The sequence below is a fragment of the Lonchura striata genome, chromosome 8 (genome assembly GCF_050655825.1).
Source record: "Lonchura striata isolate lonStrDom1 chromosome 8, ASM5065582v1, whole genome shotgun sequence".
Lineage (NCBI taxonomy): Eukaryota > Metazoa > Chordata > Aves > Passeriformes > Estrildidae > Lonchura > Lonchura striata.
In genome coordinates, this window is record NC_140710.1 from 6,723,033 (window position 1) to 6,740,288 (window position 17,256).

A 17,256-nucleotide genomic window follows, 5' to 3' on the forward strand; every position below is an offset into this window, starting at 1 on the left:
GCGGAGCCAGGCTCGGCTCCCTGGCCGGCCCTCGGTGGGCAGCGAGCCCCGAGCAGGCAGCGCCGGCTCCGGAGGTTGATCCCGTCCGCTCTGGGAGAGGACCCGATCTCTTGCCGCACGCCCCCGGCAAGAAAGGGGAACTCCTGCCCGCGCTCTCCTCCGCTCAGCTCGCCTCTCTGGCGGGTGGAAGAAGGGGAGAGCAGAGCTGGGGCCCTCCATGGGCACCCCCATACCCCCACCATACCCCCGTGCCCCGCAGAGCGCCGGCCCCTGCCGGGACGCGCGGCTTTCCCCGTCCACAGGCAGAGGATGCTCCCCTGCCCGCCCCGCTGAAGCGATTAAGATTTCCTTCCCCTTACTTGGGAAGCCACAGCCCGAGCCTCAGCCAAACCCGGGGGACATCAGCCAGCGCCGAAGGCCCTGGGGACGGACGACGGATTTTTAATTTTTAGCTCCAGCACACGGGGGAGGAGGGGTGATGGATGGATTTTTGCGTGTGTGAACTTTTTTTCCTCTTTCTTGTGTGTCGGTGTGCGTGTGTGTAGATGGGCACAAGCTCTCAGAGAAAAGAAATTTTAGAGTAACAACTAAAGGCTTTCTTGTGCAGTTATTTTAAGGGCTTTGTTCAGTGCCTGAAGGGGGATGCGCCCATTTGTTCGGGAGGGGATTCATCACATGCCCCTTTCATGTGAACCAGAGGTTAACAACCTAATGAGCACTTGGTGAAGAGATGAAGCGTGTAAAGAGCCCGATTTTCCCAAATCCTGGTCTGCTGTCTTGGGGATGTGCTACTCTAACCTCTGCTGGGCTAATAGTCTCCGCACTTCCAGCGGGGAGGCCCCGGGAAGCCCCCGGGTCCAGCCGCGCTCAGGCGGGGCAGCAGCAGCGAGGCGGCTCGGTCGCGATGCCCCGCCGGGGAGCCGGGGGGGCTCGGCCCCACCGCTACATATGTTGGGTCAAGTCTCCCCATTGTGAGCGTGTAAAAAGGTGTAAAAACTCAATCATCTGTAGCTTTTTTAAAGGGAGGGCTTACCCCTGGATTTGTTGCATAATGGATTGTTAAAAAAGTAGAGGGTTGAATTAAAACTGTTCCCTAGTCACTTTTAATGAGACCACTCTATTTAATTAGCAAAGTTGAAACATGCAATTAAAATTAGCTCAGTTTAGCACATATTAAAGGAAATGGGGGACGCGGCTCCGGCTCATATTAAAGCGAGTCGGAGGAGAAATGGCGGAGAAGTCTGAGAGTAAGCGAAATGACTCTGTGGAGGTAATTCAGCCGGCGGCCATCTGTCAGAGGACCCGCCGTGCCCCCTTCATCCCGGCCCCGATCGCAGTGTCCCTCTAAGGACCGTCCCCGCAACGCCAGCGCGATGCGCGCGGCCGGTGCCGCGGGACGGGGCGAAGCCCTTCGAGGGCCGCGTGTCCGTGCGTGTCCGTGGGGATGTGCTCCTCCCCAAAGGCCGGGGGCTGAGTACCTGCGCCGGCCCCGGCGGATCCCCGAGGGGTCGGGCAGTCCCGGCCCCGGTGTGGGTTCCTCCCGTACGACCGCCGGGCTGCGGGAGGAGAGCAGCCCGCGCAGGAGTGCGCGGAGCCCCGAATTTCCCTTATGTTCTTCCACAAATCTTTCCCCCTTGTCGCTTTTTCCTCCCCCACTGGGAGCCGGGAAATCGAGTTAATAATGTTTCAAATACTTGAGAAGTCCGGGCTAACGGGAGTTCCGTCTCCCTTTCCTCGCTCCGGATCTGAAGAGGTTGTCTGGACTAGGAGGAATGTGCCTTTTTCTTGAAGGGGGGGTAGTGGTGGTGGTAATTTTCATTCTTGTAATATTGGTTTGGGGATAATTACTTTTAATGTCAAAAAGATTTAGTTTAATATCATCTCTATTAGGCGGCTGGGTGGATAATTAAAAGTGAAGATGATAGCAGCAGGGAAACAGATGGCATTTGCTTACTTTGATTCAGTAGGTAAATAATGAAAAAGTCAATGGCAAACCCCCTAGAACAATTGAAACCTTAAAGAGCACTAACATTAGCAGGTACTTACAAACTGTCTTCCGCTAAGAACGAGATGAAAATACACTAATCAAGAACTATATTTCTCTGGGATGCTTCCGAGGGCTGCGTTGCCTGCGGGCGTGCGTGTCCCTTCCCCCGCATGGCAACCAATAGCCGGGCTCTTTTTAATTAAGATTTTACTACTGCAACCGGGGGAAGCTGCAGCAGCACCGTTGCTGCAGCCCTCTCGAACTTGGGCACCGGAGCAGCCGTACAACGGGAAGCCTTTAGGTGAATCAAGGGGAGTGAGGGGAGAAAGAAGCACCGGAGAAATCGGGGCTTCTTCAGAATAAATATATTAAACCCCTGTCGTGTTTTAGCGGGCTGACCCAGCCGTATGCGCTGGGCCGTGGGGCGTTTCTGGATGCTGCCAGAGTCAAACGCCCGGCGGGGATAACTGAGCAGCAGCCGGGGCACCGCGCAACGAAACGCGGCGCCTCTGGTCATCCCTGTAACGAAGTAGTATTGACTTCCACGCGTCTGGAGGGCGCGGGCTGCCCTGACCGCGGTGGGGTTGCCCCTAGCACGCTTTAGCCCCGGTGGCTCCGGAGGTCGGCGGCTCTCCCCGCCCGGCCCGGGCAGGGCGCCCGCCCCGCTCTCTGGAGCCGGCCCAGCGCCCGGTGCCAGCCCGGGCTGCTCCTGCGGGGCCCGGCCAGCCCTGCTGGGAGGACGAGGGGAGCTGGGTCCAAGCCTGAGTTCCTCTCGTGGTTTGACGCTGGGAGTTGCTCCCAGAGCCAAGCTGGGAGCGAAACCAGTCTCGGGGGCTTTAAAGTCGCATTTCAGCGGGTTTGGAGAAATGAATTTCTCTTTCTACGCCCGCCCGGGCAGCGGGAGCGCGGCTGCTCTGTGCGTGCCTAAAGCAAACATCCCTCCCCCAGAAAGACACGGGAGCAGGGATGTACAAGAAGATTTTATTGTGCCTCGTCAAACAGAAATGAATTGCAGTAGGAGAGAAGGGAGGAAAAAGGGAGGGGTGGGGGGAGAGCAATATCCACCTCCCCGCTGCCTCCTCCGTACTCACACACACACTGAGCTCTGGCAGGCCGGGACAGAGCTGGAGAGAGCCCCGAGCCCGCGGCAAGTCCTGGCCGCGCCTCTGCTGCTCCGGGCGAACTCACAGCTTAGGGGTGGCTGGTTTGAATAAATCTGTGAAATGTGCGCACTGTCTAGTTCACAGCGAAAGTTTTCAAAGGAAAATACGGACAGGGGAGAAATTATTATTATTGTTAAAATGTCAAACCGGTGAGAAGTGTGATTCCGGGCTCTCCTTTTCTAAACGCACCTCGTAAGAGAAGAGCAACACAGGAATAGTCGGGTCCCGGTTGGAAGCGGCCCCTCCAGTCACTTCCCTCCTGGAAAGCGGGAAGGCAGAGTCTCCCTGAGCCCGGAGCAGGGTGCCGAGTCCGAGAAGAGGCCTCGGCTCCGGGTCTGGAGCGACCCCGGCGAAGAACGGCGCTTCCCGGGAGCGGCGGCTTCGCCCCCTGCCCGCTCCGGCTCCGGGCGCCTGCCGGGGCCGCTGCCGGCCCTGGGGGCGGCCGGAGAGGAGCGGGGCGTGGGAAACCGTCAAGAGCCCCTGAAATCGGGGGAGATTTGGACAAATGTCCTTAGAACTTGCTGAATTCCGGAGCTGTGTTACGTATTCTTGAAATTTCAAAGTTTTTATTTAATAAACCCTTTTTCTTACGATGTCGGATTGATAATGAGTGTAACATTTTAAACCAGCACATGACCAAGTGTTTTGGGGGTGTCCTCTGCTGGCTTCGGACGAACAGCAGAAACAGGCACTGGGCGTTTACGTGCCCAGCTCTGGGACACCGCACCCCAACTCTGCGTATCACAGCGAGCGGGGCCGTGCTGCAGGAGCCCAGGAAACAGCCTTGGGACAGAGATGCTGCACGTCGTGTGTTCCAGCTTCAACACCGCCCTTTGCAATGTTACTGAGAGCCTGAGGCTCCGAACAGAAACCACCGCGTTTCACTGGCTGATTACTGACTCATTCCTGGGTTGGGTTGGTTTTTTTTGTTTTGTTTTTCCTGTTTGTTGTTTGTTTTTTTTTCCCATGGTAGTTTCCAAAATAGATAGTTTTAACCCGCCATAAAGGGAAAGGATAACCCAGCCCTTTAATTGAAGTCAGAGCTGGAAGACAAGGGAATGGGGGAAATCGGCATTACCCATCCTGTGTTGTTGTTGGTGGCGGGTTGCCTCGGGGGGGAAATTGAAGGTATTTGCTGGAAAAAACCCCATCGATACCGCAAACAAAACTGCCAGGAAAAAGGGAGAACATTTTCCCCATGTTAAACAAACATATAGCAATATTTTAAATGTTTCTTATTGTGCCTGATCGAGTTCTACGAATTCCCAATTAAATCAGATGATTCGAGTAATATTCCCTGGAGAATAAAATTAGTGGTTGCGAATAAAATTAAATCGGATATTTTGACTTGGCTGCTGTATTAAATAAAGGTGTTATAACACCTAAATCACAAGGAGTGGGCGGCAGCTGCGCCCGCAGAAAATCGGGTAGGAAAGCGCTCATTCCGTGTCCAAAAAAAAAAAAAAAAAAAAAAGAGGAAGACGGATGTAAGTGTAAGAAAAATATTGAACATTTGGAGGGCTCTGCAATTGTGCTTTTCGCAACCACGGAAGGAGAGTGATCAAGGGGAAAAGTCATCGCAGCATCAGCGAGCGCTGCGTGTCCTGCAGCGGGGCTGTCCCGCGGCCCTGCGCGGTCTCCAGCCCGCGGAGGAAGCGGCGGGCAGGGCCGGCAGGGCCGGCACGCTCCGAGCAGTGCCGGGGCTTTCTGTCCCCCGGCTCGGGGCCCGCAGCTCCCGGGGCACCCACCCGGGAAGGCACCGGGAACAGCTCTCACGGCGTGGGAGCGCAGGTGGGGATGCTGAGGTGGCGGGAGGAGGCCCTTACCACCGGCAGACGGTTCCCGCTACGGGCAAGGACTCATGTGAAAAAAAACTTCGAAGAAAAGTGCCGAGGAGGATGGAGATCCCTCGTGGGAAAGAGAGGGGAGAACCCTGGGGAAAGGAGACGGCGTTATTTCCCACCGAAGTGCTACCTCCTCCCGCTACCAGCGAAGGTGACGTCAAACCCGGGTGGCTGATGCTAAAACAAAAGCTCCGGGGTTAATATACAGTTACCAGCCCGGCAGCCTCCTCCTCCTCAAAAATCAGTCCCTTGGGTTTATTGTCCCCGCGGGGAAGGCGCCTGTTGAACATGTAGTCACGCAAACAGCTGGCAGGAGAAAGAAAGAATGAACTTTACTTTCTGGGGAGCGAAGGGCGGGCTGGGCTCCCCCAGGCTAAAGCGCAGAGAAAGGATGGAAAATCATACTCACCTCGGGCTTCTCCTGCTGCCACAGCACTTGTACGTTCACCTGCGAGTGTGGAGAGAGAGAGAGAGAGAAGAGGGGAGAGAAGGAAGGAAGGAAGGAAGGAAGGAAGGAAGGAAGGAAGGAAGGAAGGAAGGAAGGAAGGAAGGAAGGAAGGAAGGAAGGAAGGAAGGAAGGAAGGAAGGAGGGAAGGAAGGAAGGAAGGAGAGAGTCATCGTTACGTACGATCATAAAACAAAATCTCCAAGGGGAGGGGAGAGACCATAAATTGAACTGTCACCTTTCACAGCATATTCCCCCTCCTCTTTTGACAAGTAACACCCAGGGGGAAAAAAAAAATCAAACGGTTGGCAAGTACCGTTCCCAACGAATTTATAAAAAAGGAAAGGAAAAGAGGGCCCAACTCTCAGGTGGCGGGGGAGCGGGCCGTGTTTCCAGGCACGCCCACGCTGCCCCGCTGTCCCCGCGGTGCCCCCCGGACGCTCCCGGCGCTCCGCGGGCGCGGCGCGCTCGGGCGGCCGCGGCGGAGCGCGGGGCGGCCAATCAGCGCGGCGCCCGCGGGCCCTGGCCAATGGCAGGCGCCACATTGTTGTCAAATGTTGCCTAATGGCAACGCGGGCCGCAACAATAGCGCGAGTGCGGCGCGGCGGGCAGCGCGCTCCGCTCCGCTCCGGCCGCGCCGCGTCCCGCGGGGCTCCGCGCCCGCCCCGGCCCGGCCCGGCCCCACCGCCGCTCTGCCCGCCCGCTCCGGGCTCGCCCGGCTGCGGAGGTGCTGCTCGGGAGACGGGGTGGCTTTTTTTTTTTTTTTTCTTTCCCCGCTATTCTCTGCTGGATTTTAGCCTCTGCGGCTCGTGGCGAGGGATCCTGTCGTTGAAGGTGCCGGATTGTTCTTTGGAGGGACGCTGCTAGTCTGTGGCCGCAGTTGCAGGGGGACGGGGGAACGGAGCTTAGCGAGCAGCTCCGGTTGCACCGGGGCGCCGTGGGGAGCGGCGACCCCGCAAGAGCGGACGGGAGAGGTCGGCTTTGAGCCTGGCGCGATGAACTTGGTGCTGCCCCGCCAGATGCGCACGGAGAGCAAGGAAGCGAGAGTGATCTAAGTTTTCTTGGATTTTCTTGTGTTAGCTTTGCTTTTCGGGCGCGGAGGGGAGGAGGGCGCGGAACGGCTCCCGACGGGCCCCTCCTCACTTGAACCCCGCTCCGGGGCCGTGTGCTGGTGCGGGGGGCCGGGGGAGTCGAGCGAGGCGAGAGGACGGGCGCTGGGGTTTGCATGCCCGCTCCCGGGGCTCTGTGTGCCCCCCACTCGTGATTGCGCTTGAAGGCGACGGGAGCCTCTCCGCGCCCGGGCGCGGCTGCGGCGCAGGGGCTCCCCCGCCCCGCGTCGCTTTGGGGGAGGCCGGGGAGGGGGGGCCGCTCTCTCGGGGCGGGCTCGCCGGGATGGAGCTGCGGTCGGAGCTGCCGAGCGTCCCCGCCGCGCCCCCCCCGGTGCCCCCCAGCTCGGTGGCGGCGGCGGCGGCCGCGGCGGCGGCCACGCTGCCGGTGAGCGTGGCCGGGAGCTTGCTGCGGGCGCCGCCGCTGCTGCTGCGGGCGGCCGAGAAGTACCCGCGGACGCCCAAGTGCGCCCGGTGCCGCAACCACGGGGTGGTGTCGGCGCTGAAGGGCCACAAGCGGTACTGCCGCTGGAAGGACTGCATGTGCGCCAAGTGCACCCTCATCGCCGAGCGCCAGCGCGTCATGGCCGCTCAGGTGGCGCTGCGCCGGCAGCAGGCGCAGGAGGAGAACGAGGCCCGCGAGCTCCAGCTGCTCTACGGCACGGCCGAGGGGCTGGCGCTGGCGGCCGCCAACGGCATCATCCCGCCCCGGCCCGCGTACGAGGTGTTCGGCTCCGTCTGCGCCGGGGCCGGCGGCGAGGGAGGCGCCGGCGCCTCAGGTAAGGCCGCGCTGGGTGCCCTCGGAGCGGGGGTGATGGGAGGAAGGGGCCTGGAGAGGCGGCGGGAGATGAGCGGGGCGCTCCGCGGGGCCCGCCAGGGGCAGCCCCACTGACGGTCTCTTCCTTCTGCACCCCCGACCCGCAGAGTCCAAGATGCAGAAGTTCGAGCTGTTCCCCAAGACGCTGCTGCCGAGCCGCGCCGTCACCCCGCAACAGGCGGGCGGGAAGCCCCTCTCCCCGGACGGCGAGTCCGTGCCCGGCACCTCCTCCCCGGATGCTCGCCACGGCTCGGGCTCGGAGAACGGGGACGGCGAGTCCTTCCTGAGCTCTCCCGTCTCCAAGGGCCCGAAGGAGGGGGAGGAGAGCCCGGGCTCCATCAGCCCGCTGGGCTCGGACTCGGGCTCGGAGGCGGACAAGGACGAGCAGGACCCGTCGCCCTCGGCCGGCGGCCGGCAGCGGACTCCCATCGACATCCTGACGCGCGTCTTCCCGGCGCACAAGCGCAGCGTGCTGGAGCTGGTGCTGCAGGGCTGCGGCGGGGACGTGGTACAGGCCATCGAGCAGATCCTCAACAACCGCGGCCCGGAGAAGGGCCCCGAGGAGGGCTGGGCCCGGGACGGCGCCTTGCAGGGCCTGCCGCCCACCCCCGCCGCCGCCGCCGCCCACCACCGGCCCTTGATCGCCGGCGCCATGGCCCCGGCCATCGGCACGCTGGGCAGCCGCTCCGCGTTCTCCCCGCTGCAGCCCAACGCCACGCACTTCGGGGCCGAGGCCGGCGCCTACCCCCTGGGCACCCACCTGGGACTGAACCCGCTGCGCCTCGCCTACTCGGCGCACAGCCGGGGACTGGCCTTCATGACCCCCTACTCCACGGCCGGGCTGATGCCCACGCTGGGGTTCCGGCCGCCCGTGGACTACGCCTTCAGCGACCTGATGCGGGACCGCTCCGCCGTGCACAAGGAGCAGGTGTACTCCAGCGGGCTCTACGGGCCCATGGTCAACAACACCCCCGAGAAGCAATAGCAGCTTCCTAAAGCTCGTCTGTGTAGAGGTAGCTAGGTAGGCACGGGTGGACGGACGCGGGTGGCTTCCTCCCCTCCGTGCAGGCGGTGGTTGCGTGCAGAGCCCGGCGCGGACAGGCGTAGGTGTATTAAGGTGATAAAGGTGCACTTTTCATTGTCCAGACATGAGTCGCTCTTCGTTGCTTATGGCCATAAGCATGGATATCCTCAGCGCGTTGTGGGGTGTGCACACACACGCGCGCTCTTTCCCACACACATACATATATATATATGTATACTAGCAAGTGTATAATGTTATAAAATGGAAATCTAAGTTATTAATGTAACTCGTAGGTGAACTTGGTATTAACGTTAAGCTAAAGGTTAGGCAGCGCATTGTAATACTTACCAGGCATATAGATGAAACATTGTCAAATTGAAAACCTTTTCCTTCTCGCCCCCAGAAACGTTGCGGTCTGTATATAACATTGGAAAGTAGATATATTTGTAACTGTCCGTAGGACCCTGGCGCCAATGGTGTATGATGGTTTAATAAACCTCCTTCATTTGTGATCTGCAAGAAAATTGCTTTCTTGTTCCGATGTAGCAAACTTCTTGCTGTTTCTAACAGGTAATTCTGTGTTTCCATTTCATAGAAATAAATGTTATTTTCTATTAAAAAAAAAATCGGTCTTATGAATGGTAAGTGGTATTTTATGAGATTATGGAAATGTGTTAATGGGAAATTCATTTGACAAGTACATTCAATATTTAAAGGAGTTTATGCAAATAGTACAAACATGTTTACTACATTTTTATCATGGTCAAACTAGATATTCTTCAGATAAATTTATAAATAAAAATGAAGCGAACAAGCAAGAGCAAATTCCTTATCAACTGAAATTGTCAAATACATTTATTTCTGGTCTTTTTCTTATTTATGCCTGCAGAAAAAAAAAAATCCCCCAAAAACCAACAGAGGTATAAATTTAAGCAGGATTTCTTCCCTTGATATCTTGATGTTTTTTGACATATTTAGGAAATTTGGAAATTTGGCATCGTCGCAAAGAGAAGCCTGGTTAAATCAAATCCCACCTTGCGAACTGCGGGTTGTGTAGCAGCAATAAGGTTTTACCCCTTGTATCTGAAATCGGATTGTGCCGTTCAAGTGTTTTTTGTGTCAAAATAAGAACAGGGATTGATAATAATGACTTTTTTTAGAATGTAAATGTGCGTTTGCGGCAGAGGTGGATGAGTTAAAATCAGTGCAGGGAAGGTTTCTCTGTTTTCAGAGTTGTGTGTCCTTCACCCTCATCCATGGGTAAAGGCTACTTGCGTGGCTTTTTTTCTTTTCTCTCTCTTTTTTTTTTTTTTTTTTTTTTTTGGTAATGGTGTCCAAATGTTCTCCGAGATCAAAAAGTAAGTAGGGCTTTCCTGCCTCTATTTATTTCTGTATTGGGATGAGCGGGGGGCAGCGGGCGTGCCCCCGTGCATCCCGAGAAGGGATCCCCGAAGGCCGGAGCGTGACTTTCTTGCCAGTCCTGGGAGTGTTTGGCCCAGGAAAACTATTACTCACAAAGAACAAGTTCAGTGCATGGTTGAATTAAGACTGTAAAAGCTCCTAAAGTTGGTTGGTATGGAAACCTAATCCCAGCGAACCGCTCCGTGGCACAGCTGGACTGTTTACTTTCTCACTTCAAATATAACTGTGTAAACATTGGCTGGGAGCTGCCAGCACGGCTCCTACCAACCAGTTAATATACTGGTGGGGCTGGGAGGACAGGAGTCCTGCCGCAGCTATGGAGGGAAGCTCCTGGGTAAAATCAAATTGCATCAAAACGCAATTCTTCAATCCTGCATGCGGTTGATCAACTTGGATACAATTTTACGATTTTCTTTAAAAAATCTCCCCAAAACCCAAAATCAAATCCAAAACAAGACCCCAACAAAAAAGTAAGTAAATATTGCAGATCACACCTAGGCAAATACTTTTGACCCCAGTCCATCCTGGGAGCAGCCAAATCAATATCGTAAGGGAAACTTTTTAAAGTCTCGTGTTCCAAGAGTGGGTGAAACTTAATATTACTACAATAAAACGGTTTAATAAAGAAGGGCTTTAATAGTGAGCTAATTTGATTGAGTTTCCTAATTCCACTTTAATTGGAAAAGGAGTTGTCTGTTTGGTTATAAAGTGCTAGGGTTATGTTAGACTGAGGAAAAAAAAAAAAAGATGGACGTTGAGCATCTGAATAAACTTTTTTTCTATTTTTTTTTCTTTTTTGGTTGGCAGCTGACTTTGTGCAGGATGGGTTTCCATATCTAGGATTATGAACGGGCTACAAAGAGCTGCTACTTAAAGAAATCAGGTCGCCACATTTCTCCTATTCTAGCCCTGTTGAGAAAGGCTTAGGAGCTGTTGATTTAACTCAGCTCCCCTTTTAATTATGAAAGCCATTCTTGTGTAGTTAGGCGAGCAGGACAATTTATCAGAATTGTTGCCGTGTCTTGGAGGTTGGCTTGAGCTTGGATTTATACAACCGACAATGGGGATCACGACGATTAACTTTCATATGGGTAGTTTAGGCAGTTAGACTGGGGGGGAGTAGGAGGAGGGAGGAGGGGTGAGAGTCTGATAAATTATCGTACTAAAGTAATTCCTACAGATTTAAAAGAAAAAAAAAAAAAAAGAAAAAAGCCCCTTGCGTTTGGAGCTGCCTCGGAGCGGTTCGTATACAGAAGCCTCTGGCAGAACATAAAATATTCAGGTCCCTTTTAGAGTAAAATAAAATGCTGTCACTTGAATAAAAATCGGCGGAACCGAGTATAAATTATTTGTGAAGCAGAGAGGCTGCGGGCGAGCGCTCGCAAACTTCCCTGTTAATTAAATCTTAATCCATGGGTCGCAGGAAGCGGCGGAGCTGTAGCAGCGGCTGCTGTACATACAGCGGGACACGTTCCAGAGTTATATTAACTGCACTCGTGTTTAATATGAATCAGTCCTAATCCACAGCATAATAAAGATCAAATTAGACTAACCATTTAGTAGCGAAATGACATTCCTTCACCTAAAATGAACCTCCCCGCGCCGTGCTCGCTGCCAGGCAGGCGCAGCAGCCCGGCCGGGCCCGGCTGGGGCTGAGCGGGGCCGGGGAGGGCAGCGGGGCGGCCTTTTCCAGGCTGGCCAGTTTGGTTTGCAGCCTGAGGGGGGAACCCCGCTACCCTCCCACGCTTCCCAGAGCCGCCTCTTCCCCACCCCTCCGCACAGCCGGCTGCCTGCCGGGCCCCGCGGCTGGAGGAGGCTCGGAGCGGGCTGGGGTCGCTTCTCCTGTCCGCTGCTGGGGCCAGGGGGACACCCACGACAGGGAAGGGTGGTGGCCCTGCTTCCCCGCGGCGCCCTGGGCAGCCAGGGCCGCTCCAGCGGGGACATGGATGAGCTGTTTTACTGGAGACCGAGGAGCGAGCCCCGAGTCCCGCTCCGTCTTTCCCGCGGCCACGGGAGCGCTGCGCCCTTGTGCCGGGACTCGCTGCCCCGTTTCCCAAGCTGGAAACCACCCCGCATCCCGGCGCTGCCCGGAGAGGAGAGGAGGGATGGGATGGGATGGGATGGGATGGGATGGGATGGGATGGGATGGGATGGCATGGCATGGCATGGCATGGCATGGCATGGCATGGCATGGCATGGCATGGCATGGGCCGGCCCTGGGTGCCTCTCACGGGCGGGGCAGCCTTTTGTGCCGGCGCTGAGCAAACACAGCTGCCGCGGTGGCAGCGTTTGAGGGAACGCGGCTCTCACCGTCCCACCCCTCGGCCCCGCTCCCGGCCATCCCTCCTCCGTGCTCCCCTGGGCGGGGGTGACACCAGGTACCCCGCGGCTCCCGGGCTGATCTCATCGGCGGGAGCGCAGCGCCGGTGTCAGGCGCACGAACTTCCCACGTCCCCCGGCGAGGGGACACCTCTGCCTCTTCTCACGGCGCGGGCATCCCCCCCGTGTTGTCATAACATCCCCATGGCAACTGCGGCAATTACTCCTATGCCAGAACAACAATGGGAAAGTATTTAATATATTTAAATGTGATTAAGCAGGTGGAAGAAACGAGGAGGAGCAGCTCCGTAGGAAGAGCCGGCGGAGGCTTCCAGGGAGCCCCGGGGGAGCAGCGGCACGTCTGGAACTCAACAGATGGAACGAGGGACGCGGAGTTACACCGGGAGAGGAACGGAGTGTTTTATCGTTTTCTGCTGCCTTTAGCACCAATTGAGGCACGTGAAAATTCATTCCGATTTCCATCTCTCATTTCGACAGAAATACTAATACACCGTTGCAAAAGAATATTTCCCCCCTGTTACTGTTCCTTTCAGTTTCCTCTTTATTCTTCTCTACCTTTTTATTAGAAAGAAAACAAAAACAAAAACAAAACAAAACCACAAAAAACCTCCACAAACCCGCCGTTAGCCGTAAATTCGGAAACTAAAAGGCACGGGAAAAAAACCCCTGAAACTCCACAAAGCTGGTTTGTATCCAATCTCCAAAACGAATTTACTGGGGAAAAAACCCACTTCGTCAAAAAAAAAAAAAAAAAAAAAAAAAAGATAATTAATTTAAACACACACTTTAACCTGAAAATTATTCCTTTCCAGCCACTACCCCTCATTTCTATGTAATTAGGGAATCTAGTAACCAACGGAAGAGATGCTGCTGACCCAGGGAGCCACGGCCACCGCCGGGCCGGCGGATGATGCGCAGCGGGAGCTGCTGCTGCCTTTCCCCGGGAGCGGCCGGGGCTCGGCCAGCGGAGCCCCGGGAGCCGGGCAGTGCCCCTGGGCCTTGAATTCACTGTTAAATTGTGTGGCCGGGTATGGGTTTGGTGGGAATTACTGAGTGCGGCGGCAAAGGAAGGAGGGTGCGGTGCTGATGCGGGGGAGGTGCTGTTAATGCGAGGGACCTGCCCCGGGGGACGAAGAAGTTAAAGGGTGCGGGGATGAACTGCCTCACCCTGCCCAGCAGCGATGCGAGGAAAACAGCTGGAGAAGGTATATTGGCAAGAAATTCTGGTGCTGGATAACGCCTAAAGGTAAAAGAAGGGTGTAGAGGAGGGAAGGGGTGAATTCCAGAAGAGAAGAACAGGGCAAGGGGCTGATGGGGTCTTAGGCTCACAAGAGCTAATGGAGAACTGGGATGCAGTATTAAGAGCTGTGTAAATAATTAAGATTCACTAAAATAACATCTTGGTGTCTATGTTACAGGAGTAAGATGAAAATGCATCAATTGCTGTGCATTACCTAATATTATAATAATATATATAATATCTATATATGTGTTTTTCCTGAGGGAACCTTTAAGTCTTGGTTATGCTCTGCACAGGCTGGGTAAGGTGGTCCTGAATGGTGGGATTTGCATTTTCAAGGAAAAGACAGAAAGTCCCTAATTTCAGATTAGTGTTCTCAGGTGCTGCTCAGGGGTCAGGAGGCTCAATTACACGAACACTCAAATGAAGACCAAGGCTGAGCAAGGGGCTGCTGGTGTAGAACAGTGCTGGCTGTTCTCACGGTGACTCACTGATTGGTCATGTGGAAGCAAGTACATCGAGAGAGATGAAAATGCTGAAAGACCAGGCTGCTACTGATAGCTTTAACTGCAACAGGCTGTTTGGTAAACACTTATGACCATAATGAAGTCTGGTCTGAGGCCTGTTCAATCCAGAAGCTGGCATAAGCATGTGTTCCTCTTCACTCCAGGTATGAATCTGGCAGAAGTGGACAAGGGCATGATGAGACACCTGCCTGGGGGATAATTATGTTCGGAATGCTGTTTTTTGCAGTATTGGATTTACCTGTATGTGGGAGCTGAAGTCTTAGGTCTTATCTTAAATCCTTTCGAACTCTAAACTACAGGGGGGAAAGCATTGCTTCCTGAAAGCCCTGTTTTGATGGCCTGGAAGAGCAAAATCTTGTCATATATTGGTTTGTGGATTAATTTTCTGTAAGAGATGGTGCTATGTGGTTCCTGACTTCACACAAAAACCTTGTAATGCAGATCTGTGAGGAGTAAGGGTGAATCCTTTGGCATGTTCTCTGTGTGAGAACGTTTTTTGCAGCTAGTAGGAATTCAGACAAGGGTTTTTTTTTTCTGTTTTATATTCCCTCCTTTCTTGTTTTGGATCTTATTAATGTGCTGTGTAGTTTATAAAAGTTATGCTAATGTTGTTTCTAAAAACTTATTTTTTTCCCCTCAATACATGAGTAGATAAAAAGTAAGTGGATAAAACCATAGAAAAAAATTCAGAAAAAAGATATAGAAATCCCTTGAAAGCAGGTCATCCAAAGTCTTATTACCCATCAGTAGTTACAGATCTGCCTTATATATCATCAGCAAGTATTTGCCTGTTTAACTGGGAAAATATAATAGATGGGCAGGATCTGTGCAAATTTTAGTAGGTTCATGACAGCAGGGCAGGCTCCCGAGGAGAAGAGGGAAGTGGAAAGGAAACCAGAAACATAGAGTGGATCTTTTCATGTGGTCTGACAGGCAGATGGAAAGCATGAATTACAAAGGCTTTTAAAAAGATCTGCTTGGGGTTTATGTTTACAGAGAGATTTAACAAGACTGGCTGGCTTTAAAATGCTAAGGTTGTTGCTAAAATCAGATGTTTGGAAGTGAAATGGGGTACTAGCCCTGGATCAGAATATAGGAGAGGTTCACAGAAATTCATTGAGACAGAGGCAGGGCCAGCAAGGCAGGGCCCCTATAAAACATTCAGCAAATCCTGAAAGGGACTTCAAGGTCAGCAGGACCTGGAGTCAGGGGAAGGAGGGGAGTATGACCCCTGCTAAAGGGAGCTGGATCCAGACAGAGACCACGAGCCTCTAACCAGGAGGAGACAGCGAGGAGGAGCTGGGATTTGTGCAGGAGGACTCGGCAGTGAAACAGCTTTACAGGGAACAAAGGTATCAAAGCACTACCTCGCTTCCTTGTAAGGGGGATATGGGATATTGATTTCCTCTCATAGCTTGGGGAAGCCCGTGGTTTACCTTGGGTAGGACCTATGGATTTCCTGAGTTTTCTAAATCTCCTGCTTGCAAGGTTAGCCATAGATATTTACAGCTAAATGAATGGGGCAGGTAGTGGAGATTATAACTTTGGAGAGCCTTTGCTTTGTAAGGGGAGAGTCAGATATCTTATTCTGGCAGGAGAATCTAATTAAGGGCCTGTTCAATAGGAGTAAATGTCAAATGATCAGGCACACAGGACTAAAATTGCAATGCTCTGTCCAGTGTGCTAGAATGTGTGTTATGAGATGCCTGGCTTTTTTTCCTGCTTAGAGGGATGAATTATATTTGATTTCTCTAATCATTCTTTTTATCCACATTATTGAAGCTTTACTTTGACACAGAAAGTAATCTTGATGCAGTAAGGCCAAGAGTAGGAGAATGGCTCCAGTAGATTTGGCAAGGAACACATGGCTCCAGCCTCTCAAAAAAAACTACCCTTCTCCATGAGAGCTTCATGTCACCAGAAGGGAGCAGAAAAGGGTATTCAGGGCCTCTTTTCTACAATAATTATATTATAATGTTTTTTCTGTTCAATGGTGAAAAGGGTATCAAAACACTAACTGAATTTCTGTTTTCAGATCCATTGGAAAATATCTAGAAACATAAGAATTGCTGGTAGCATAAAACATAAGAATTGCTGGTAGGTGGATTTGGGGGAAAATTAGCCCATCATGTGGTTTACAAATATAATCTGTTGCCCAAAGCACACCAGATGAATGAGTTAACCCAACTATAATTTACTGGGAGTGTAAACATTTCCAAATGCTCAGGGTGTACCTCACACTCATGCCAGGCACTTGGAGAAGCTGGCAAAGGCACTGTCATGTGTGTCACCATCACTGAGGGACTTCCTAAGGGTGGCATGGAAAGGTCTCTGGATTCTGATGCCAGGCTGAAATGTTAACTTGTCCCATGCACATTTCACTTTAGCTCCCTAATCTCCCTCCTGGGAGAGGGCTCAGCTAGTTTTCAGTACCTGGGTCACTGAAAGAAGAACTTGTGTTGTCTTGGCAAGCAAGGACATGTATATCTTGGATCTGGAAAGGGCTGCAAACCTGTGTGAGATGAGGATACCAGTCTGCTTGGCTGGAAGGTTTGTGGCTAACTAGAATCAGGGCTGGAAAATGGGACACTCAGCTCTTGAGAAGGAAATGGCTCTGCTAAGCTGGAAGTCTGTGGTGATGGAGGTGATAAGTGATAGGTGTGCTCTTGAAAATAGGGCCAAAAGTGGAGCTAATGCTCTTCAAGGAGCCTCACAGCCTTTTTATTTTACTCCTCATCACTGAAATCTCCAAGGGAAGTTAGTCCTGATAAGATGGGCTGCACTGAACAACAGCAAATGATTTTCTGTAAACTGTGAAAAGCTAAGACTAACCTGGTGAAATCACAGGTAAAATGTCTAGTTTTTCTGTAAGCATCAGCAGGGTAGATTCTGCATCTGATGGACATTGATGATATTGGGCAGAGGCACTCTCATTAAGAAATTGCCTGCTGGAACTCTCTCCAGCCATCTGGCATCCAAAATGCAACAGCAAAAAGGGATCATGTTGGTGATTTTCAGTAAATATTTTGCACGGAGCCATCTTTGTTGACTGTCTCTATTGTTTTGCAGATGTTAATGGTCTCATGAATCCTTTTTTTCAGGCTTAATTGAAAGACATGCTCCCTCAGTTCAAAGGTTAATGTAGCTATATCAGAAACAAAATTTGTATGAAATTTTTATCTTAAAGAACTTCTTCGGCAGATCCTCAGATCATATGTTAAATTTGAAAACTTTTGACTCTCAGGCTTCTGTCATGCCTTCTTTTTTTTTTTCTTTTTAAATTTTCATACAAATGACTACGTCTACCATTTCAGTGTCTGAGTTCTGAACATTGCCCATCA

General features: G+C 52.9%; 2 protein-coding genes across 5 annotated transcripts; one reads left to right on the forward strand and one right to left on the reverse strand.

Moving 5' to 3' along the window:
* Window positions 1-2,954: 2,954 nt before the first annotated feature.
* LOC146766738 (uncharacterized) lies at window positions 2,955-5,923 on the reverse strand. 4 transcript variants are annotated; one of them, XM_085586278.1, is made up of 7 exons: window positions 5,678-5,923; window positions 5,404-5,442; window positions 5,207-5,300; window positions 4,977-5,083; window positions 4,229-4,318; window positions 3,340-3,409; window positions 2,955-3,203 (listed from the first exon to the last, which is right to left on the reverse strand). In XM_085586278.1, the coding sequence occupies exons 3-7, from the start codon at window positions 5,282-5,284 to the stop codon at window positions 3,075-3,077; spliced, it is 474 nt and encodes a 157-aa protein (XP_085442404.1). In that variant the 5' UTR covers window positions 5,285-5,300; window positions 5,404-5,442; window positions 5,678-5,923; the 3' UTR covers window positions 2,955-3,074. The 4 variants fall into 4 exon arrangements, 2 of the variants coding, with proteins under 2 accessions (XP_085442404.1, XP_085442405.1); XM_085586279.1 differs by having other exon boundaries at window positions 2,955-3,223; window positions 5,678-5,922; XR_014957024.1 differs by lacking the exon at window positions 4,977-5,083 and having other exon boundaries at window positions 2,955-3,409; window positions 5,678-5,920.
* Window positions 5,924-6,018: 95 nt separating this feature from the next.
* DMRTA2 (DMRT like family A2) lies at window positions 6,019-9,204 on the forward strand. Its single transcript, XM_031505487.3, has 2 exons — window positions 6,019-7,324; window positions 7,470-9,204. Exons 1-2 carry the CDS (start codon window positions 6,832-6,834, stop codon window positions 8,345-8,347), a joined length of 1,371 nt encoding a protein of 456 aa, XP_031361347.1. The 5' UTR covers window positions 6,019-6,831; the 3' UTR covers window positions 8,348-9,204.
* Window positions 9,205-17,256: the final 8,052 nt, after the last annotated feature.